We start from the raw sequence: 22,307 nt of genomic DNA on the forward strand, positions 1-22,307 counted from the left end.
TACAACTTGCCAATCAACTGGACATCATTTATACACTGAAAACTCTGGACATAGAGGAATTTTTTTCTAACAATTTGTGAACATTCACGATTCAAACACGTAACACCTATCTACTGCAACTACATGTTTACCCAACGGTGCATTCAACGAATCAGCTCAAAAGCCTCTCACAATATCACCTCAATTCTTTTCCTCTTTACTGCAATTTTGTCCAAACTTTACTAGGTCCTTTTTTTTTTTTTTTTTTTTTTTTTTTTTTTTTTTTTTTTTTTTAACAGGAACACACCAAATAGTTTTAACACAGGCACTTCAGGAGTTACAAGGTAGCTGCCAGGAGCAGCTCAACATTTTATCTCCTTGGCTGGAAGCTCATGGAATACAAGGGGGAGGGGGCATGCAAGAGGCCAGGGTCAGCTGGAGCAGTAGGGAAAGAGAGATCAGTAGAGAGGCACCAGCAAGCACGGTTTTGTACTTACTTTCAGTTTTACATGGCCTTTCATTCGGTCTCAGCAAATGAAATTACAATAATAACAAGGCTGGCCTCAATAAATGAACTTATGATAACAAGGCACCGATCTGGAGGCTGGTTTCAATCCTACTTCTTGCTGCTTAACCCTCCAAACATTTACTAATACATGGCAAATGCTATTGGATCCCAGAAAATCTATCTTCTCTCCTAACCCGGCCCATCCAGCCAATGAACAGGTAGCGCAATGAAAGAACCCTTACTCCTCTCTCCCTGCCCACCAGTTAGGTGAGAATTGTGCTATCAGATGCTGGAGTGTCTTCATTCCCTAACCTGGCCACACAATCCCATGTGCTACCAAATCACAAGGAGTTTTCTCTCTGCTAACTTAGCTCATGCTATCCCTTGGTGGGAGGACCCCATCTCTACCTTCCCCTTGCTCTCTATCTCATCAGAATCTAGGAGGCAATGAGAAACTATTCCATGACAGCCTCCCAGGAGAGATAAGATGGCAAGTGGGAGATGGCTTTGAGGTAGTGCTTCACAAGCCTCTCATCCTTTTCTGTTTCATAGCATCACAAGGCTCCCATCCTCCCCTGTTCCAGAAGAATGGCCTACAGGTGGCTATATGAAAGATTGCCAAGGGTGGAGCTACTGTCCTACAGAAATCCTACAGGTATCTAAAAGTATTCCTGCCTAAAGGTAAAGTCATCACCTTTTGTCACAAGCCTATTCTTCCTTTGTTACAAACACACACAAGGTTAGCACTGAAGAGACCACAAATTTGAAATTTAAGTACTTTTCTTATCCCTCCCTCTCCTTTACCCTATACATCCCTAGACTCTCTCATATCCTATTTACTCTATTTCCATTGTCAGTCTCTTACAAAGTTTATTTCCCCTCATCTGGATTATTGAAATAACCTCCTAACTAGTCATATAAATCTGTATCTCTCTCTCCTTCAATTTTATACACTGCTGCAAGATTGACTTTCCTGATACACAGCTCTGATCATGACATTCCCCTGCTCAGAAAACTTCAGGCTAAAAAGCAAAATACTGAAGCCTCCCAGTCACATCCTGATTCCAGATGACCTTTATAACCTCATCCTTACTTAGTATCTGGAGTAAAAAGGCCTGTGTTTGAGTCCTGGATCTGCTATTTAGTATACACGTAACCTTGGAAAAGTCAATTAAATTTTCTGAACCTCTTTTTCTTCATCTGCAGGATGAAAGTAAATGTTTACCTCAAAGGGTAATGTTAAAAAGTTATTTGTGAAAGCTGTTTGTAAACTTTTTAAGTACCTGTCATTTTTACTATTTGTGAACCCCATGCTCTAATTAAACTCCACTCAATATTCTTCATGCCTTTGTTCAAGCAGTTGTTCCTTTTGCCTGGAATTCCTCCCCACCCATATCCACATGTCCCAATCTTTCAAATCTCAGTTTAAATGTCACCTCCTCTACAAAGCATTTCCTAACCTTCCTCTTCCTGATAAACTGGAAGCCATTCCTCCTTCCTCTGAACTCCCACAGCACTTGTTTTTATCTTTGTTTATATATCGATTTCTATTTTGTTGTTATACAAAGCATAAACCTTCTGTACATGTTTTATCTCCCCTACTAGAAGAGTGAATCTGTGTTATATTCATTTCTGTGCCTACCACAGTGGCCTTGCACACAGTGGGTGCTCAATAAATATTTACCAAATGAATGATTCACTAGAAAATTAACGCCTAAGTGGATAAAATGATTGAAGGAAAACCCAAAATGAAAGCTTTGGATTGCCAGTTAACACTTTGCTCTCTCTTTTCCGTATTATTAATATTTTCACAAATAGTTATTTGGTCTTAAAATCTGTGTTTGTATACATGTATGCATGCATGTGTGTGCATAATACACATATTTGTTCTCATACTGGACATCTTAGATCTGACTTAGGTTCTTTAAGGTAATGCTTATGGCCAAAATCACAAATATTCAAAATTACAAATTTAAAACTCATTAAATCACCTGGAAAGTACAGTAAGCATAGCACAGGTATATCACATTCTACACCGTGCCAACCATGAGAGAACAATACATTTCGGTTTCCCATTCCCCACTATGTAAATCATTATTTTTTGCTCCCTTGTAGTCTTTCTTGCAAATTGCATACTTGGATTGTATTCCATTCTGCAGAGGTTCAGTGCACAGCCCCAAGGCACAGTACCAAACCTCAAAGATACAGTCCCTCTGCTCTAGGGTTCCAAACGTATCAATTCCACTTTTTGCCTTTCACCTTCTAATTAAATTATACATATTGTAAAGCATTCCGTGTTAAGGTTAATCATCAAAGGTCTCTATCATTCTTAACAACCTTCCAACTAAGTCTCCTGCTACCCATTGACTTCTTACCCAAGATAACTCTCATGACACGGCCACAGCGATTGCTTAAGTAGAGACTGGGGTTCATTTGGGGAGCTCTGAAAACATTTTCAAGAGTTTGTTCTGTGCAACCTTGTCCATAAATACTTCTTCCTTCTTTCGATTTTCAAAGCATGTATAATGCGCCCTGTATGCTGCTGCATTTTGTGCAAGACTGTAGTTCTTCTTTGCTTTCCACACAGTAGCACACTACTGCAAAAATTGGTGTACTTAGCTTGAAGGGATCAACTGAAAACACTTGAAAAGCAAACACCGGTGGAGCGAGAGGTTAAGTACTCAATATTCATTCCAGCGGTGTGAGGGCGCTCGTGGACCACGGACCCAGCCCTCCGCAGTAGCAGGGAGCCAAATGCACTCGTGTCATCTCTTAAGAGATGTCCCATCATTCCTAACTTTCTTGTCTCAAAAGTTAAGGAACTCCCCCTTCCAGACCTTTCCCCAGGACCCGCCTCGGTCCTCTACAACGCCCCTTTGCTAGCTGGGCATCCTCCGTCGGTCGCCAGCCCCTGCTGAGCCCAGCTGCCTCGGGGCCTGAGGTTTTTATGCATCTCCTTTTGATTACTAACTAAGCTATCCTAAAGTGCCCGAACATCACGAGCGCGAGAGAAAAAACATACTGGTATCTTTAACGCTTCGGACACACCTCGTTTCCTCCGTTTTATGAGCGGAACCCAGTTCCTGGCGAGAGAGACATCCCCCTCCTCCGCCTGCCGAGCCGGGGCCGGTTCCGAGGCCCCCACCCCAGCCCCGGCCCGCCCCGCGCGGCTCTGCGCATTCCTCTCGCGTCCGCGGCACCACGCTGGCACCACTGCCTCGGGCGAACACTGCCGGGCCCGCCCTCGCCACTCACCTAGCAGCTCCGCGATGGCACTGAAGGGTCGCGTGTGGCTGCTGGAGTTGCTCTGGAGGTAGCGGGGGCTCATCTGGGGGCGAGAGAAGGTCCCGTCCCGCGTGAGGCCTCGGCCCGCCGGGCCCTCCCCGCGCGCCCCCCGCGCGCCCCCCGCAGCCCAGGGGCCCGCGCGCGCGTCCGCCCCCTCGGGCCCCGGACCTACCGTGCTCAGGCGGATCCCGAAGGCCTGCGGGCCGCCGCCGGGCCGGGCCAGCCCGCAGCCCGGCGCGCCAGGACCGGCGGGGGCCCCTCGGTACAGGAGCATTTTTTTGGCCGCCAGGGTACCCGTCTGCTGCCGCCGGACCCCTGGCCCGGCGGTCCGGGACTAGCCCTTGCTCACTCCCACTCGCAGCTGGCGGCGACCGTCCGGGACCGGCCCTCCCTGGCTCCCACTCGCAGCTGGCGGAGGCGGGGCGCGCTCCAGCCACCTGTCCCGGGCGGGAGGGGTGAGGCCGGCTGAGCCAAGCGGCGGCTCCGCCCTGTCAGCACCTCTACCGACCCGGCGACTGCTCGGGCTGCCTCTGGGCCGTACAGAAATATGGCGACCTCCTGACAGCCGCTCCTTGATCCCCGCCCCTAATTAATTCTTGGCGTTTGCCATAGGCCAGGCCGCCGAGCGGGAAAGCGCGGGGGCCGAGGGGAGGGCGCGTGGGGAGGGGCGTGAATGAAGCAAGAGGAGGGAGAGCATGTATGGGATTTCTGGAACCTAGTCCCGCTTAAGCTGCATGACTAACAGACAAGATAAGACAAGTCTTTCAAGTTCTAAAGACTACAGTGTTGCTATCTGGGAAGATAGCAAGCTCGCCTGATGGGAAAACATTCTACCTACTCTGCCTCAAATGCCTCCAGAAGCACCCAGAACTTTCTGGAAGGCATTTAGCAAACTATCTCCAAAGTCTTGCTAGAATGCAGGGACGGTGTTTCTAAAAGGAGAAATTTGATTCACTTAAATACCGCCAAGTAGGGGATTGGTCGAGTTATGAAGTATGCATAAAATGAAATGCCGTGCAGTTCTTAAAGGCCATGTTTGTAGATAAGTATGTGTTTATGTAGAAAAATATTCATGAAGGAATGAAGAAAACAAGGAGTTACAACATATTGTGGAATGCATGATGCCTTTTCTATTGCAAAAACAAGTATATATGTATGCATATATACATATAAATGCATACATACACACATATACACACATACACACAACAAAAACCACTTGATATACAGCAAGATGATATCTCTGGGTCTTGAACTAGACACTTTTTCCTTTTTTCTTACCTGTATTTTCTAATGTACTATAAATATACCCTGATAATAGAAAAATAGATTCGTTAAAAATATATGTAACATTCTATGGCATGAATGAACTATAATTTATTTGACTATTGCTTTATGGTAATTTAGGTTGTCCTCTTTTTTTAATTTTGACAATACAAAAAATGCTCCTTCACACTCATGTACAGGTCATTAATTTCTGATACTGTTATCTCCACAGAATGAATTCCAAAAGATGAGATTGCTGCATCTAATAGCATGTGCATGGTTTAATCTTAATAAATGCTGTAAGATAGGCAATTTGCCCTCCCAGCAACAATTGGCGCTATTTTGCCTTGTTCATAGCACTAGATGGTCCCAATCTTTTAACTTTTTGACAGTCTTTTCAATAAAAAATAGTATCTCCTTATTGTTTTAATTTGCATTTTCCTGACTACCAGTAAGGTTGAATATCTTTTCAAATGTTTAGTATACATTTGCATCTCCTCTTCTATAAATGCCTGTTTATGCCTTGGAGCATCATTTTTTACCCCCACTGGGTGCTTTACATCTGTCTATTTTTTAGTTATCTTTTCTTCAAATTTTTAAAATACACAAAAGTACAGAAAACAATATAATGAATCCCATGTATTTATTACTCAGATGCAGTAATTATCAAGACTGCCACACCTGCTGCAATGGACTGAACATTTGTGCTCCCCAAAATTCGTATGTTGAAATCCTAACTCCCAATATGATGGTATTAGGTATTAGGATTAGGAGTTGGGGCCTTTGCCAAGTAATTAGGTCATGAGGGTGGAACCCTCATGATGGGATTAGTGCCTCATAAAAAGGACCCCAGAGAGCTCTCTCACCCTCTTCCACGAGGACTCAAGAAAGGGTCTGAATTCTGCAACCCAGAAGAGGGACCCTACCAGAACCTGACCATCTGCTGTTAATATGCAACCTAGTCTATGGTACTTTGTTAACAGCAGCCAGATCTGACTAAGGCACTTGTTTTCTATATCACTTTTCTTCTTCTTTTTCATTTCTGTAAGCTGTGAGCATTTCAGGGCAAATCTCAAACATCATGCCATTTTATTTTATATACTTCAGTGTTCTTTAAAAACATGTACATTTTCTAACAAACATAACCACCATGCCACTTTTATACCAAACAAAATTTATACTAATTCTTTGTTATCTTCTAATACCCAGTCTTTTTTTTTGAGACAGGGTCTAGCTCTGTCACCCAGGCTTTAGTGCAGTGGTACGATCTTGGCTCACTGCAGCCTTGACCTCCTGGGATCAAGCAATTCTCCCAACTCAGCCTCCTTAGTAGCTGGGACTACAGGCATACACCATCACACCCAGGTCATTTTTTTACTTTTTATATTTTCTAGAGATAGGGTTTTGCCACGTTGCCCAGGCTGGTCTCAAGCTCCTGGGCTCATGCAATCCACCTGATTTGGCCTCCCAACGTGCTGGGATTACAGGCGCAAGCCACTTTGCTTGGCGCAGTCCATATTCTGATTTCCCCCAATTGTCTCAGAAATGTCTACTTACAGTTGGTTTGTTGAAATCTAGACTCCAAGTGCACACATTGCACATGGTTATGTGTCTTAAATCCATTTTAATCTAAAAGTCTCCCCTCTCTTTTCTTTTTATTCATGCTATTGATTTTTTTTTTTTTTTTTTTTTTGGTAGAGATGGGTTCTCCCCACGTTGCCCAGGCTGCTCCCGGACTCCTGGGCTCAAATGATCCTCCCACCTCGGCCTCCCAAAGTGCTGGGATTACACGTGTGAGCCATCGTGCCCAACCCCTTGAGCTGTTAAACAAACCGAGACAGTTGGACTGTTGAATGTCCTACATTTTCATTTGTCTTGCTTCTTCATGTTACTTAACTTGCTCCTCTTGTTACAGGAAAAAGTGTAACTTAACTATAAACCATAAATTGTCTCTAGAGTCTTAGAGTCTAGTACAATGTTTTCTAAATAGGAATGCTCATAGATGGTGCTATATAGTTCCCATTGCATCACATCAGGAAATACATACTGTGCAACACTTAGACATGTTCAGATTCATCATTGACTTCAGGGAGAGGCAGCCTGAAGCTTCCACTATAAATTTCTCCACCAACCTTTTACTTTATGGTTTCATTGTCTGAAAAACATATGTTATTAGGACTGTAAAATTATGATAGTCAATCTCATAATTTCTTCTAATTTATTAACTGGATCATTCTGTATAGAACTTACCCTCATCAACCATGGCTATTTGGTTCATCTGAAATACAATTTATATAGGAAGGACATGATAAATGCTTAACTCTTTACATTTAATTGGCAATTTTTAATGTAAAGAGATGACGTCTGTGATGGATACTGTGATGTGTCAGCCCACCTCTCATTTCAATAAAAGACTTGTTGACTGAGCTGCTAAGAGAAATGTTGACAGACTGCCTTCAGCTGTTAGCCCTTCAGGGATTGCTTCAGGTAATCTCTGTTTACCCAAGGTCACAAACTTTTCTGGGGCAGCCTGCAGTAACTGATCAAAGAGGGGGTATAAAGACCTGACTGTCTCAACCCAATTTGGGACAACTGGGAAGGGTCATTCTAACTCCAAATCTCTCTGTGGGGTTGGCTCTCTGCTGTTGAACCTGCATTGTAGCTCAGTGTTCCCCTCTGCCCACACCTACTTCATTGCACAGATCCTAATCTAAGAATACCTCTTAATAAGCACCCTGCACAGAAAGCTCTTTCTTGGAATCTGCCTCCTGGGGAACTCAAACTGTAACACTTGAAATTGGGAGTGATCCAAGAAATTTGGGACTATGATGATATTTGGTAAAAGGTGAAAGATTTATATGATCTGAAGAGAAACCAGAGCATTTGGATGATATTTGGGAGCTAAATCACTTACTGCCCTGTTGGCAATAAGGACCATATCACAGAGTGGATGGAGTACAGATAGCCCCCTGCCACAAGGCAGCAGTCCTATTATTGTTAAAACTTCCACCAGGTGGTGAATTGGAATGGTTAAAGGGAACGTATAATATTCTGTGATGTTTCAAGTGTTTGAGAAATATAGAGGAAGTAGTAGCTATAAGACCAATGGAAAGGCAAGGTAGGAGGATCACTTGAGCCTAGGAGTTCAAGGCTGCAGTGAGTTATGATCATGCCACTGTACTCCAGCCTGAGCAACAGAGTGAGTCCCTGACTCTGAAACAAAGCAAAACAACAACAAAAAGAACCAATGGAATTTAGTGGTATTGAGCTCTAAAAAGGAGTAAACTCCCAATGGAGAAATAGAGACACATTTGCTATGTCAAAATCAGGATGCTGCCCGGGAAAGAATGAGACCCTGACACATGGTTTGGGGCTATCTAGATTGATGCTACCAAAATCTTGAATCCTTAGATTTCCCTGAACCAGCTGAGCCTATAGAACTGGTGCAATTTCCCTATTGGTAGTACCCACGCCCGCCCCATCCTCTTGCTTGCAGACATGCAAAGCTTCTCGCCAACAAGACAACATGTGCTTTCCCCTCCCCTCCATGCCGTTAGGCCTATAACAAGGGCTAAGGCACAGCATGGACATGTGAGACCTGATCAAGGAGAAGAGCAATTGTACGTCAAGAAGCTGCAAGATACCCAGCATGGATCGGCAGGAACTGGAAGGGTTCACATGGAATTGAATTCTGAGACTGCTTGATCAAGAGAGCTAGACTATAAGGTGGGACAACAGGCAGTTTATCAATTTTGGAGCACTACTCTGGAATACAGGATTTAACGCTCTGGAAAGGACCACATGAGGTAAAGCAGTCTCACAATTAGATGACCCCTTGAAATACACAAAAAGTGATGACCAATGCTAAGTGAGGTTGAAATGCCAGCATTGCTGTGATAGTAGTAGAAGAAAGGATGAAAAGATTCAGAAGTGAGCCTACTGTAGTGGATAGATCAAACAAGCCTGGAAAACTCAAACAGAAAAACCCAGGATATACCATTTATCAAGGCGATAAGGAATGTGCTAGCAAGAAGGGCACTAGCACCACTGAGAAATTCACTGGTGGCTCTCTCTGTAGGTCAGGCTTGATGGTGGAGAGACCCTTCCAACTACGTTCATTATAGCAGGACTCTGAAATGGTAGAGATCCTATGGCTGAGTTCACTATCTAAAGTCAGGTAGGGGCATGATCATAATGAGTGGCAAGATTGAAGGAGCAGCCAGAGGAGACTGAAGTACAGTTATGGAAATGGTAAATAGAATATGGCCTCCCTAGGGGAAAAATAGATAGGCAGGGATAATAAGTGTCTATTCTGGAGAAGTTTAAACCAGAACCCTTATGTCTGGATCAAGCATTCATAGTCTTCCTTGCAGAGTGACCCACTGCCATTTCTTCCTCCCTAAGCACAGCACAACATGTTGAAAGCTTTACTTAGCCCTCACTCTTGTTTGACTCAAGACTCTTCACCTCTAGAAATGCCCATTTACTGCCTTCAAAAAGATGTGCTTGCATGGCCTGTCTTGCTTGCTGTCAGGCATGGTGTATCAGCGTGTTTACTATTATACTTGTGCGATTTGGTGTTTAAACAAAAGCTTTGTACCCTCCTGATTGGCAAGTGAGGTCAGAGCCCCCCTCTCGGCTCCTCTCCAGCTCCCAACGACAGAGGCAATTCTGAGGGGCCAAGGCAGCTGCTGAAAGTCCAGGGTTTGGCCTTCCCAAGGTCCTGCTGCCACTGCCCAGCAATAAACAGAAGCAGCAAACAAATCAATACAAATCCATCACTGTGGCTCCACGGGACCCTAAAAAGGCCATAATGCAAAGTTCCTCATGCTTCACCACCAAACAGGGCTCTAACAGCAGCTGGCACATCTGTGAGGGAGGATCCCAATGAACAGAACCTGGAAGTTGGTTCAGCATGGGGGCCTGTGGTGAAATCCTGAGTTTTCTGCAAAATGAGGAGCAGGGAAATGCTTCAGCAGGGTGTGGCAGAGCCCTCTGAGAATCCCTAGCATGACTCTGCCTTGGGGCAGAGCTTTGGACCTCCAGGCCAGCCTCCACTACCCCTGATCCAGGGCCTTGGGTCTGAAGCACTGAGCTGTCTGTATTACTGTTTTTATTTCAAGCTGTCCCTTCTCCTAGGCCAGGCTGAGTTCCCTTAGCTACACTCCCATTACCTGTGGAGGAACCCTGGAGGAGCTGCAGAGGCACTTGGAATTTCCTCCTGGTCAGTTAACCCTGTAACAAGTAGCTCCAGTTGTTTGACACATGCATGTAATCAGTACGATGCAGACCGTTCCAGCATGTGTTTGGGGGGGCGGGTGTTTCTCCTAACACCTTTTGACCCACTGGGGAAGTGTCACAGGCCACGTTCCCAGGGAAGCAGGCTCTGAGAACTTCATGGGTAGGAGGTTTATTGGGGAACACTGTCAGGATCAACAACTGTGGGGAGTACAGAAAGCAGAACTGGGCAGAGGAGGAAGTGGGACCGGAATGCAGCCATGACAAAGGCCTCAGGGGATCCCAGGAAAAGCTCAGAGTTTCCCAGAATTGTGGCAAGGGGCTAGGCATTTATGCTCCTCCATCAAGCAGTCATGGGATGCAGGCCACCAGCTGGGAAGGATACATGACCTTCGACATGGCGGCTGTCTTCAGTCAAGGGCCATTCCCAGAGACGGGCACAGCTGTGCGCTGTCAGCCATCAGTGCACCCTACAGCTGGGAAATGATACTTCAGTGCTCAAGGGGAGGGGTGGAGGCGGGCAGCGCCAGGCATTCAGTTCAGCAAGTTGCTTCCCCTCTCTGGGTCCCAGTTTGTCACCTGTAAGTTAAGTGGCAAGGGTGAACTCTAGGATCCCTTCCAGTTCCAGGGCTCTATGAATCCACTGGCCATCCCCTCTGGCTCCACTACCACCCCCTTCCTAATAAGCTGTCCCCAGTTTGGCATCCCACCTCGTCTTACATGTTTGCAGCAGCTTCTCATTGATTATGACACAGTCCAAATTCATGAGGTGACTTGCAAGGCCCTCTACAATCTAGCCCAATGCTTCCCTACAGCCTCCTTCCTCATTACTTATTCTCCACTGTGAACATTGTGTTTCCATCACGCTCTCCTCTCCTTTTCTCTGCTCTTTCAATAAGGATGTGTCTTTTATGCATTCATGAACAGGGTATAATGGAAAGAGTTTGGAGCCAGACCTGGGCTGGAATCCAAGTCCGGCTCTCATAAGCTGTGTGAAATTAGGCAGGTCACTTAAGCTCTCTGAGCCTATTTCCTCCTCTTCTGATGGTTGTTTCAAGAAGCAAATGAGATAATGTAGGTGAAGTGCCTAGCACAAACCTTAGTAGAGCTCAATAAATGTGAGTTCTCTTCCCTTCTCCCTTTGTTGAAATGGTTGAACCTAAACAACATCATCCAATGATTAGTTTCAAAAATATTTTAGAAGAATAAATGCTGTATGTAATTTGGTACCTTTCTTGCTAATCCTTCACTCAAGAAAAATCAAGTCACTCTGAATTCTTAGTCTGGCACCAGATAAATTCCCAGACTATGTTCAAACTGCTCGCTGGACTGCAACTGTCAGTGTCCAAGCCCTCTCGGCCCTAGTCATAAGAACATGAGAACATGTGATGCCTTTTTATTCCTTTTGCTAAGAAGCATCAGCCGGCATTACCTGGGAACTTGTTGAAAATGTACATTCTCAGGCACCATCACCCCAGACCTGTGATCACAAACTCTGGGGATGCACCCAGTAATCTGCATGATATCCTGGGTGATTGTGATGCTCGCTGGGGTTTGAGAACCGCCACTGGTCTAGGGCTTGGGGCTCATCTTGGGCCACGTGCTCCAGGGTTCCCTCCACCACCCTCTCCCCACCCAAGAAGAGGGAGGCATGTCAGCAGAAGCTGGAGAACTCCAGAGGAAGTCGAGCTTTTGTCAGGAGACCTTGGGGTAGCCAGTGCTCTTTGACAACTGTAGGAGCCTCAGGAACAGGTTGTGGAGTGCCACCCATAGCCCCGCCTCCCAGAACTAGAACCTCCTCCAGGTCACATGGTCAGTCCCCACCTCTGCACGAGGCCTCGCAAGACCAGAGACCCCTGACCTTTAGGCCTACTCTGCAAAGCCCCTAAAGCACTAGTTCTCAAAGTGTGGGCCCCAGACCAACAGCTTTCCACCATCTTCCCACCTGGGAAGATGTTAGAAAAACAAATTATCAGGCTCCACCCCAGACCTACTACAGGTGATTCTGATAAAGGCTCAAGTTTGAGAACCACTGGCCTAGACTTTGCAAATGAGTTTAACTTAGTTTGCTTTTTATGCCAGATGCTGTGGCTCATGCCTGTAATCCCAGTACTTTGAGAGGCCGAGATGGGCAGATCACGAGGTCAGGAGATCAAGACCATCCTGGCTAACATGGTGAAACCCCGTCTCTACTAAAAATACAAAAAAATTAGCCGGGCGTGGTGGCAGGCACCTGTGGTTCCAGCTACTCGGGAGGCTGAGGCAGGAGAATGGTGTGAACCCAGGAGGTGGAGCTTGTAGTGAGCCGAGGTTGCGCCACTGCACTCCAGCCTGGGTGAGAGCGAGACTCCATCTCAAAAAAAAAAGAAAAGAAAAGAAAAGAAGAATACCCGAGTATGGTGGCATGCACCTGTAGTCCCAGCTACTTCAGAGGTTGAGGTGGGAGGAGTGCTTCAGCCCAGGAGGTCGAGGCTGCAGTGAGCAGTGATCACCATTGCACTCCAGCCTGAGCAACAGAGCGAGACTCTGTCTCTTAAAAAATGCTTTTAAGACCTTCCCATTCTCTGGCTACTTCTTCTTTACTACACAGGAGATAAAAAGTAAGACAAAGACTTGCTGATGAGAGGATCTAGAAAGCTGTGCTTCCTAATTAGGCGAAACTCCCTTTCCACTCTTCTCTTTGGATTTGTCTATTCTGTCCACTTGTTTTGAATGGGACCTGTGGCTGGTCCAAGTTGATTTGTACTTGATACTTATTTCTCCAATGGCTTGTTGCTACTGGTAAAAGCCTTGGCACACAACACAGAACACTTGGACTATAATACAAACAAGCATTTCAAACAGAGATTTAAACCACTTTCATGACATCCACTGGCATGGTATGTTTTACAGCTCTGATTTCAGTTCCAGTTGTGAAGACTCAGGGATTTCAGAAAATAAAGAAAATAAGGGGCAGAAGTGGGGCGGCCTACTCCCCAGCTGGCAGATAAATTAGAGATCGAAACAGATCCAAGGAGCTCAATTAGTCAGGCTTTCTTATAGTGAAGGGGACAGGGGATGGGGCTTGGGCATGATTCAGCTGAGGAGCCCTTGCTGAGGAAGGAGAAGAGTGGGACATGGCCGGGCTGGCTGAGGGCATGCATAGGAGACACTGGGGCCTCAGGAGAGCTCTGTGGGTGAAGCCAGGAGGGCAGAGCAGAGCCAGGGTCTCAGGCCTAAGGTCTGAAAATGTGGCCTGATAAAGGACTTCCCTCCCCAGCCAGAGCCATGGCTGCATGAGAGCCAAGTGGGCAAAGGTGTGCCCTGAAAACAGAGGCAAAGGCTTACTGGGGGAGATGTCAGAACTCACCCTGTGTACCTGCTAGTCTGAGGGAGATGACAAGAGCAAAGTACTAGTCTCCTTCACTTCCTCTCAGCACCCTTGTGCCCCAACCAGGTCTGCGTGCGCCCCTTCCCTTTTCCCACTTGGAAGGAAACTATCACAGAGACCAAGATGAACCCCTGGAGCTCCACACCACTATCCAGCTCAATGCCAAGCATAAGGCCTTCCTAAAGAAAGCCACTCTCCTGTTTGAGTTTTGTTTGTTTAAAAGGAACTCTCCCTGTCTTTCTCTTCCTGGAGTCTCCTCAGGGGCTCGAGTGGACCTGCCACAGGACATGGGCCTTGGCTCAGCACAGAGCATGCGGGCTCAGTGGTTTCTGTTTTCCCATCTTGACACATCTGGGCGGCCTGCCTCCTGGTTCTTACCTGACAAAGATCTCAGAGCATCTCAGGGGGAAGAAAAGGGAAGCCTCAGCTACCATGAGGGATGACGGGACAGGCAGAAGAAACCTATGATAGAGAGAAGGGAGGTGCAGACCAGGCAGGTATTCTGTTAGCTCACTACAAGCTGCTGTCCCTGGGAGTCCTTCTTCTTGGTGCCAGCCGGCCACAGGTGTCAGCCTTCTGCAGTGAATCAAGGAGATATGTTCTCTGGGTGCACAATGTTCAGAGGGAAGAAGGCACTTGTCTCACCTATGCACAAAGGACTAGATGAGTAGCTTGTTAGCTCATCCAGGTAGGGCTTATCCCAAGTGCAAGTGTGCGTGTGTTTCAGTGGGGGTAGGGGACATTTAAATGGTATGATACATAGATTGTATGCATTTGCCAAAGTCATCAAATGGTACACTTAAAATTTATGCATTTCATTGTGTGAAAATTTTTACCTAAGAAAAGAAATGCAAACGAACATTGATCTCCAATGATATGCAGACTAAAGTGTTTCCAGGAAAGTGTCCTCATGTCTGCAACTTATTTTGAAATGCATCAGAAAAGTAGGTGAGCAAATCAAAACCACAATAAGATACCATCTCACACCAGTTAGAATGGCAATGATTAAAAAGTCAGGAAAGAACAGGTGCTGGAGAGGATGCGGAGAAATAAGAACACTTTTACACTGTTGGTGGGACTGTAAACTAGTTCAACCATTGTGGAAGACAGTGTGGTGATTCCTCAAGGATCTAGAACTAGAAATACCATTTGACCCAGCCATCCCATTACTGGGTGTATATCCAAAGGATTATAAATCATGCTGCTATAAAGACACATGCACATGTATGTTCATTGCAGCACTATTCACAATAGCAAAGACTTGGAACCAACCCAAATGTCCATCAATGACAGACTGAATTAAGAAAACATGGCACATATACACCATGGAATACTATGCAGCCATAAAAAAGGATGAGTTCATGTCCTTTGTAGGGACATGGATGAAGCTGGAAACTATCATTCTCAGCAAACTATTGCAGGGACAGAAAACCAAACACCGCATGTTCTCACTCATAGGTGGGAATTGAACAATGAGAACACTTGGATACAGGGTGGGGAACATCACACACTGGAGCCTGTTGTGGGGTGGAGGGATCAGGGAGGGATAGCATTAGGAAATATACCTAATGTAAATGATGAGTTAATGGGTGCAGCACACCAACATGGCACATGTACAGATATGTAACAAACCTGTACATTGTGCACATGTACCCTAGAACTTAAAGTATAATAATAATAATAAAAAAAGAAAATTAGATGAGCTGTTGGATGGATAGAAGAATGGATAAATTTGTAATAAAGCAAATACAAACTATAAACTTTAGCATCTAGTTGGTGTCTATATAGATGTTGGGTATATAGTTATTTCAACTTTTCATAAGTTTGAAAATTTTCCATAATGAAATATTGGCAAAAATAATATTGTATTTGTCAGGTGGGTGTGGAAATTAGTATCATTCTTAAAGAGCTAAGTATGCAGGGGTGTTAGATCTTATTATAGCTACTCTTAATTTACTAATCTGACCCCCAGAAAAAAAAAATCTTGGAAAATGACAGAGTACTGTAAATTTAACAAATAGTGGTCCTAATTTCTACCACTGTGCTTAATGTGGAATATTTTCTAGAGCAGATTGACATAGCCTCTGGTATAAAGTATGCAGCCATTAATTCGGTGACTGTGTCGTTTTTCATACTATTTGAAAAAGAGGGTCAGAAAAAGTTCACATTCATATGGGACAGACAAGAATATATATTAGTCATTTTGCTACATGGCTGTGTTAACTCTGGCCCTCTACCATAATACAGAAGAGATCTGAATATCTCAATATCTCACAGGACATCACCTGGATTCACTATATCACTGAAATCATGCTAATCAGAGCAGATGAGCAAGAAGTAGCTTGCACATTGGTGGCCTTGGCAATGTGCACTCACTCACAACATGGGAGATAAACCCTATGAAGATTGAGGGGCCTGGCATATAAACACATTTTTTTAGGTCGCCGTTGTTTAGGGGCACACAAAGCAATCCCACCCATGATAGAAAATAAATTATCACACCTTGCACCTCTCACAACAAAGAAAAAAAGTGCAAAATCTGGAAGGCCTCGTTGAGTTCTGGGAGCAGTATATTCCTTACTTGCTAATACTGCTCTGACCCATACACTGGATGATGTCAGACAGCATATACTGGCTGACAGTTTTGAGTGGGAATCAAAGAAGTGCTCTGCAGCAGATTTATACTACAGTCTAAGCAGCCATGCTTCTTGGGCCATATGACCAGAATACCCTATGGTATTAAAGGTAGTAGTGGTGGGAGAAGATGCTATGTGGAGTTTATTGCAAACTCCACATAGTTTGCAATAATGGGATAATCACAATGAAGTCTGCAAGGCCATGCCATCTTCAGAGAATTAGATGCCTTTGAAAAAAATCCTCTGGTATGTTTTTGGGTCATAGTATAAATGTGGCAAAGTGATGATGGGACATTATGTAAACATGTAGCCACAACTACCCATCATGAACTGGGTTTCATCAAACACACCAAATCTGAAAGTGAAATGGGCCTAGCAATAAGCTACTCTAAGGAAGTGATATATTCAGCACAAGCAGGACCAAAGGACGCAAGCAGCCAAATGAGCAGGTGGCTCAGTCCCCCATGTCATCCATCACGATTTCACCAGTATCTCTTCCTAAACTCATACTTATGATATATGGGGGCATCCCTCATGACCAGCTGACAAAGGAGGAAAAGCCTGCATTTAGTTCATGGATGGATTTCCATGGTCCATGGCTGTAAGCCAAAAATGAATGACAGCCACATTACAGCCCCACTCTTGATGACCTTGAAAGAAGACGATGAGAGATAACTCTAAAGGCCACTCTAGCTGAGACTGTCCTTTGAGCTTGCATCACAGATTGAATTCTCCTTCCATCCACTCCTGCTTCCTTCATCTCTCTTCAGTAGGTGTTGAACCAAAGGTTTCTTCTTAATGAATCATTATGTTCATTAACACCATCTCAGAGTGCTTCCTACTGCAACAGTGCTAGTTTTTCTTTACTTCTCAATTTGTAAAATCTCTTTGTATATTAGGAATGTTATTAGATGTGGTAGAGATATTTTCTATTAGTCTTTTGACTCTTTGTTTACAGTTTCATTTGCAAAACAATTCATTTTTTTGTAATTGAATCTGTTAACCTTTCCGTATATCTACCAAAAGATAGTGACTTTGGCCGAACATGGTGGCACATGCCTGTAATCTCAGCACTTTGGGAGGCCAAGGCTGGTGGAACACTTGAGCTCAGAAGTTCAAGATCAGCCTAGGTAACATGGTGAGACTCCCGTGTCTACAAAAGGTACAAAAAAAAAAGAAAAAAAAGATAATGACTTTGATGTATAGGCACTAACCTGAAAAGAACCATAGTATATTGTTAAAAGAAAGTTGCAGAATAATATATTTAGCAGCACTTATGAAACTCTTCTGGTTATAGGACTTACTAAATTTCTTCTTTGAAAACTCAGTTTCAATAAGCAGAGGGTGGGGCCCAGGATTCTATATTTTGGTTTCTTTGTTTTATTTTGTTTTTGAGATGGAATTTCTCTCCTGTCGCCCAGGCTGGAGTGCAATGGCACGATCTTGGCTCACTGCAACCTCTGCCTCCGGGTTCAAGTGATTCTCCTGCCTCAACCTCCCAAGTAGCTGGGATTACAGGTGCCTGCCACCATGCCTGGCTAGTTTTTGTATTTTTAGTAGAGATGGCATTTCACCATGTTGGCCAGACTGGTCGCGAACTGCTGACCTCAGGTGATCCACCTGCCTCAGCCTCCCAAAGTGCTGGGATTAGAGGCATGAGCCACCTCTCCCAACCAGGAATTTATATTTTAACAACTACTCAAGGCAATCATATGATCAGATAAGTTTGACCACAAAATATCACTCAATTTTTGTAATTTAAAAAAGGGGAGAAGGAACTCTCTATGTATGTGTGTGTGTATTTGTACATACTACAGAGGAAAGTGTGTAAGAATACACATCAGATTAATATTGCTTTCCTTAAGTGGATGGAACCAGAAGAAATTAAAAGATTATGTCTTTACTTTTATCATTTTGTTATTTTTATTACAATGGGCATGAATTACTATAACTTTTTTTAATCTAGTACATTTTAAAAGCCATTTGAAATTGTCTTTTTTTCTTTTACAAGAATAAAATAAAGGCCGGGTACAGTGGCTCACGCCTGTAATCCCAGAACTTTGGGAAGCCGAGGTGGTCGAATCACCTGAGGTCAAGAGTTCGAGACCAGCCTGACCAACATGGAGAGACCCCGTCTCTACTAAAAATACAAAATTACCCGGGTGTGGTGGCGGGCACCTGTAATCCCAGCTACTTGGGAGGCTGAGGCAGGAGAATTGCTTGAACCTGGGAGGCGGAGGTTACAGTGAGCCAAGATCACACCATTGCACTCCAGCCTGGGTGACAGAGCAAGACTCCATCTCAAAATAAATAATAATAATAATAAAACAAAAAAGAAAAAGAAGCTTTCAGGAGAACTGTCTTGATTCTTGGCTAAGCCTTCTCTGCCAGTTCCACCACAGCATCAGGAATTCTCCTGTATCAAGGGAGCTACACCTGGCCAGTGGTTGATGAGTTTTACACCCATGTGATCATGAAATAGTTAACAGAGTTTCTACGTTGTTAAAATTTTGGTTCACACCAAAAGTAGTTTATACAGGTTGTGTAACAGCTGCTGTTGCAATTATGTCTAATGGAAGGTTTTGATTCACACCAAAAACACTTACATGTGTTTTGAGTGGCTAAAACTTCTGGTTTCCTAGGAACTAACTACACAAGTCTCCCCTGGGGACTCTGAAATCATCCTTCTTACTCTTGCCTGGTTCACTGCCTTGGAAACACTCAAAACAGATTGCTGATCTTCTAGGCACTGGGATTATAAGACTTGCTTGTACCTTTTATTTAGAAAAAAAAGTTTTTTTCTGATTATACAAGTAATTACAAGCTTACTGTAGAAAATTGTAAAAAGATAGAAAAGTATAAAAAGAAACAGAAAAAGAATCACTCATAACCCTACCACTCAGAAGCAGTTATGCTTTCGACATATTACCTTCCAGTTTTGTTTCCATGCACTTTTTACATAGTTGAGCTCATCCTAGACATATAATTTAATATATTGCTTTTATCATGCAATGTAATAATATAAGCAAGTTTTTATAAACCATGCTTTTATAACATTCCACTTTATATAGATGCACTCTGATTTACTTTAGTATTCCCCTTTTTTATTCACATTTAAGCTATTTCTATGGTAAAAGAAACATTGAAGCTTATATATTTGGGAATAAAACTATCTGAATTGGAAACCGTCTCCCATTTCTAATGCTGGTGATAATGTTGCCTAACAGCTGTACTCCAAAAAGGTACTCACGAATTTTCATCTTGTAATCATCATAGTGAATTCCAGGATATCTTAAGCCCACTAACTAAGAGGTAGCTCTCCTGAAAATATAGAACAAGGGAACAAGTGAAATCATAGCTCCAATGACAGGGAGGACAGTCATGTTATCCTAAAACTCCAATATACCAAACTTCCAGAACTGTGACAAAAATGGTGTCCATTATATTTAGCCAAAACTCCTATGTATCTATTTCTATGTTGTGCTTTGTTCTTACCTGAAGTTAAAAAACCTTTTCCACTTTGTTTGTTCTGGCAGAACTCTTTTAAAGGGAGAAGGTCCAGAAGACACCTTGTCTAGCTGAGCTGTGTGTTGCCATAAGAAAAATTACACTAAAACAGAAATAGTGTTTTTGAAAATCACACTGGCAATTTATTTAGGGCTAAAGACTCGTGAAGTTTAGAAGGACATATACTTTCTCATTCTAACTTTACACCACTTCAAACCTTTCTCAAAAATAAGACCATAGGTGCTTTAAAATACTCAAGAAAAAAAGGTGTGGCTGTATGAAGAAGTAGATGAGACAAGATTAGTAAAATGGTGTAATTTTTGAAACTAGGTGATGGATATAGATTCCACTATTCTCTCTACCCTTAGGTATGGTGAAAATGTCCGAGAGAGAGAGAGAGAGAGAGAGAGAGAGAGAGAGAGAGAGAGAGAAATGTATAAGGCATTTAAAATTAAAAGTTTAAAAAAAAAAAAAAAAACAGCATGAGACCCCATATGAATTGTAACATTTCACCTTGTTTGGACTAGAATTTTCTTACCTGAAACTTACTTTCTAAAATAACTAGGAAACCACATAACAAGTTTTAAGGGACACATTTGGTTATGTCGTTTCTTGCTTATAATAATTTAGCTGTCTGTAACAAAATCCTGTTGTTCCCTAAATAATTGATGAACTGATATTGCATTGGCTTAGAAATTGTACTTCAGTTAATGACTACTACCTTTCACATCTTGCCTAAGGAAAAGGTAGATGAACACGACTGACTTCACAGTTTTTGAGAAACCATCTCACCACCATCTATTGCACACAGAAAGGCAGATATTCCTGCAGCATGGACAAAGCATGGCCTTTCTGTGGTCTGTGGTGCATGGTCTCCATTTGATGCTGGCTCCTTCAGCAGAACAAGTCATTCTACCCGGTTTTCCCAAGTCTCTCTCCCAGCATCCAGCACATATATTATGATATTTCTCTCTACTGGTCTTTCTTCCCCTCTACAATGCCAATTATTTCAAAGTCAAGGCTATGTCTTATTCTATTTTTGTTTTCATAGTAGTTGGTACAGTCTCTGGAAAGTGCTAAGGAATATAAATGTATAATAAATGAACAAAGGAATAAATATACAAAAGTACTGGAACTGGATTATGCAAAAGTAAGGTTAAGATCTGGCTCATATTTCTTAGTTGTTACAGTCTTAAGAAAGTTTCTTAACCTATGTGACTCTCAGCTATGAAATGGAATTACAACGCCAAACTTTTCTACTTCACAGTGTTATTTCAAGACTCAAAATCAACTTGAAATAGTGCATATGAAAATATTTTGGAGGCCGGATGCGGTGGCTCATGCCTGTAATCCCAGCACTTTGGGAGGCAGAGGCGGGGCAGATCACAAGGTCATGAGTTCAAGACCAGCCTGGCCAATATGATGAAACCCTGTCTCTACTAAAAATACAAAAATTAGCCCGGCATGGTGGCATGCGCCTGTAATCCCAGCTACTCAGGAGGCTGAGGCAGGAGAATCACTTGAACCTGGGAGGCGGAGGTTGCAGTGAGCTGATATTGCACCACTGCACTTCAGCCTGGGGGACAGAACGAGACTCCATCTCAAAAAAAAAAAAAAAAGTATTTTGGAAACCAAAAGGAGGGGAAGGTCACCTGTGTTGTGTTAAGGAGAAAGGCAGCATCTTGTGGTGTTTATGGCCCCTCTCATTGAGTTGCTATGAGAATAAAATGAGGTGATATATGTAAAATACTTAGAAAAATACCTGGGACAAAGTAACCTTTCCGAAACGGTAGTAGGCCTGATTATTCTCTTGTATGTGAAAGAGTTCAATTAGCTGGGGGTGATGGGATTATATGGGAGCCAGCAATATGGACCAGATGTCCTTTAAAAATTTAAAATGACCACTTGACCTCCATGATGTCATGGTGGGCAATTTGGAATCCTTGTGTAAATAACATCAAACTCACACAGTCTGTGTGAGTCTGTATGACTGGCTCATGCCCTCACTGGGCCTGAGAGTGGCCCCTCCATGTATGTGTATGCATACATGTATATGTGTGTGTGTGTGTATATATATATGTATATGTGTATATGTGTATATATATATGTGGGTCTGTGTGTGTGTACATGTATCTGTGTATATTTGTGTGTGTTTCTATGAAGGCATTGTGCTGGGCCTGAGTATGTCACCAGATGAAGTGCACATATCTCTGTGTTTGTCTCTGTGTACATGTGTATCTTAGTCTGTTCAGGCTGCATTAACAAAATACTTTAGACTGGGTAATATATAAACAACAGAAATTTATATCTCACAGTTCTGTAGGCTGGGAAGTCTAAGATCAAGGCACTAGTAAATTGAGTGTCTGCTGACGACCTGTTTCTCATAGATGGCACCTTCTATGAGTCCTCACATGGTGGAAGGGCAAAGGGACTAATAACCTCCCACAGGCCTCTTTTATAAGAGTACCAATCTCATTCATGAGAGCTCCACCCTCATGACCTAATCACCTCCCAGAGG

The 22,307-nt window shown here is 43.5% G+C and overlaps 1 protein-coding gene across 2 annotated transcripts in view; it reads right to left on the reverse strand.

Moving 5' to 3' along the window:
* MORC4 (MORC family CW-type zinc finger 4) overlaps window positions 1-4,668 on the reverse strand; it is a 60,923-nt gene extending 56,255 nt beyond the window's left edge. For both annotated transcript variants that reach the window (XM_025373326.1, XM_025373325.1), the window contains exons 1-2: window positions 3,945-4,668; window positions 3,743-3,815 (exon numbers count right to left, since the gene is read on the reverse strand). In XM_025373326.1, the coding sequence (XP_025229111.1) occupies window positions 3,743-3,815; window positions 3,945-4,046 (175 nt within the window). In that variant the 5' untranslated portion in view covers window positions 4,047-4,668. The remainder of the gene's footprint in view (window positions 1-3,742; window positions 3,816-3,944) is intronic.
* Between the last annotated feature and the right edge of the window lie 17,639 nt (window positions 4,669-22,307).

The sequence above is a fragment of the Theropithecus gelada genome, chromosome X, assembly GCF_003255815.1.
Source record: "Theropithecus gelada isolate Dixy chromosome X, Tgel_1.0, whole genome shotgun sequence".
Lineage (NCBI taxonomy): Eukaryota > Metazoa > Chordata > Mammalia > Primates > Cercopithecidae > Theropithecus > Theropithecus gelada.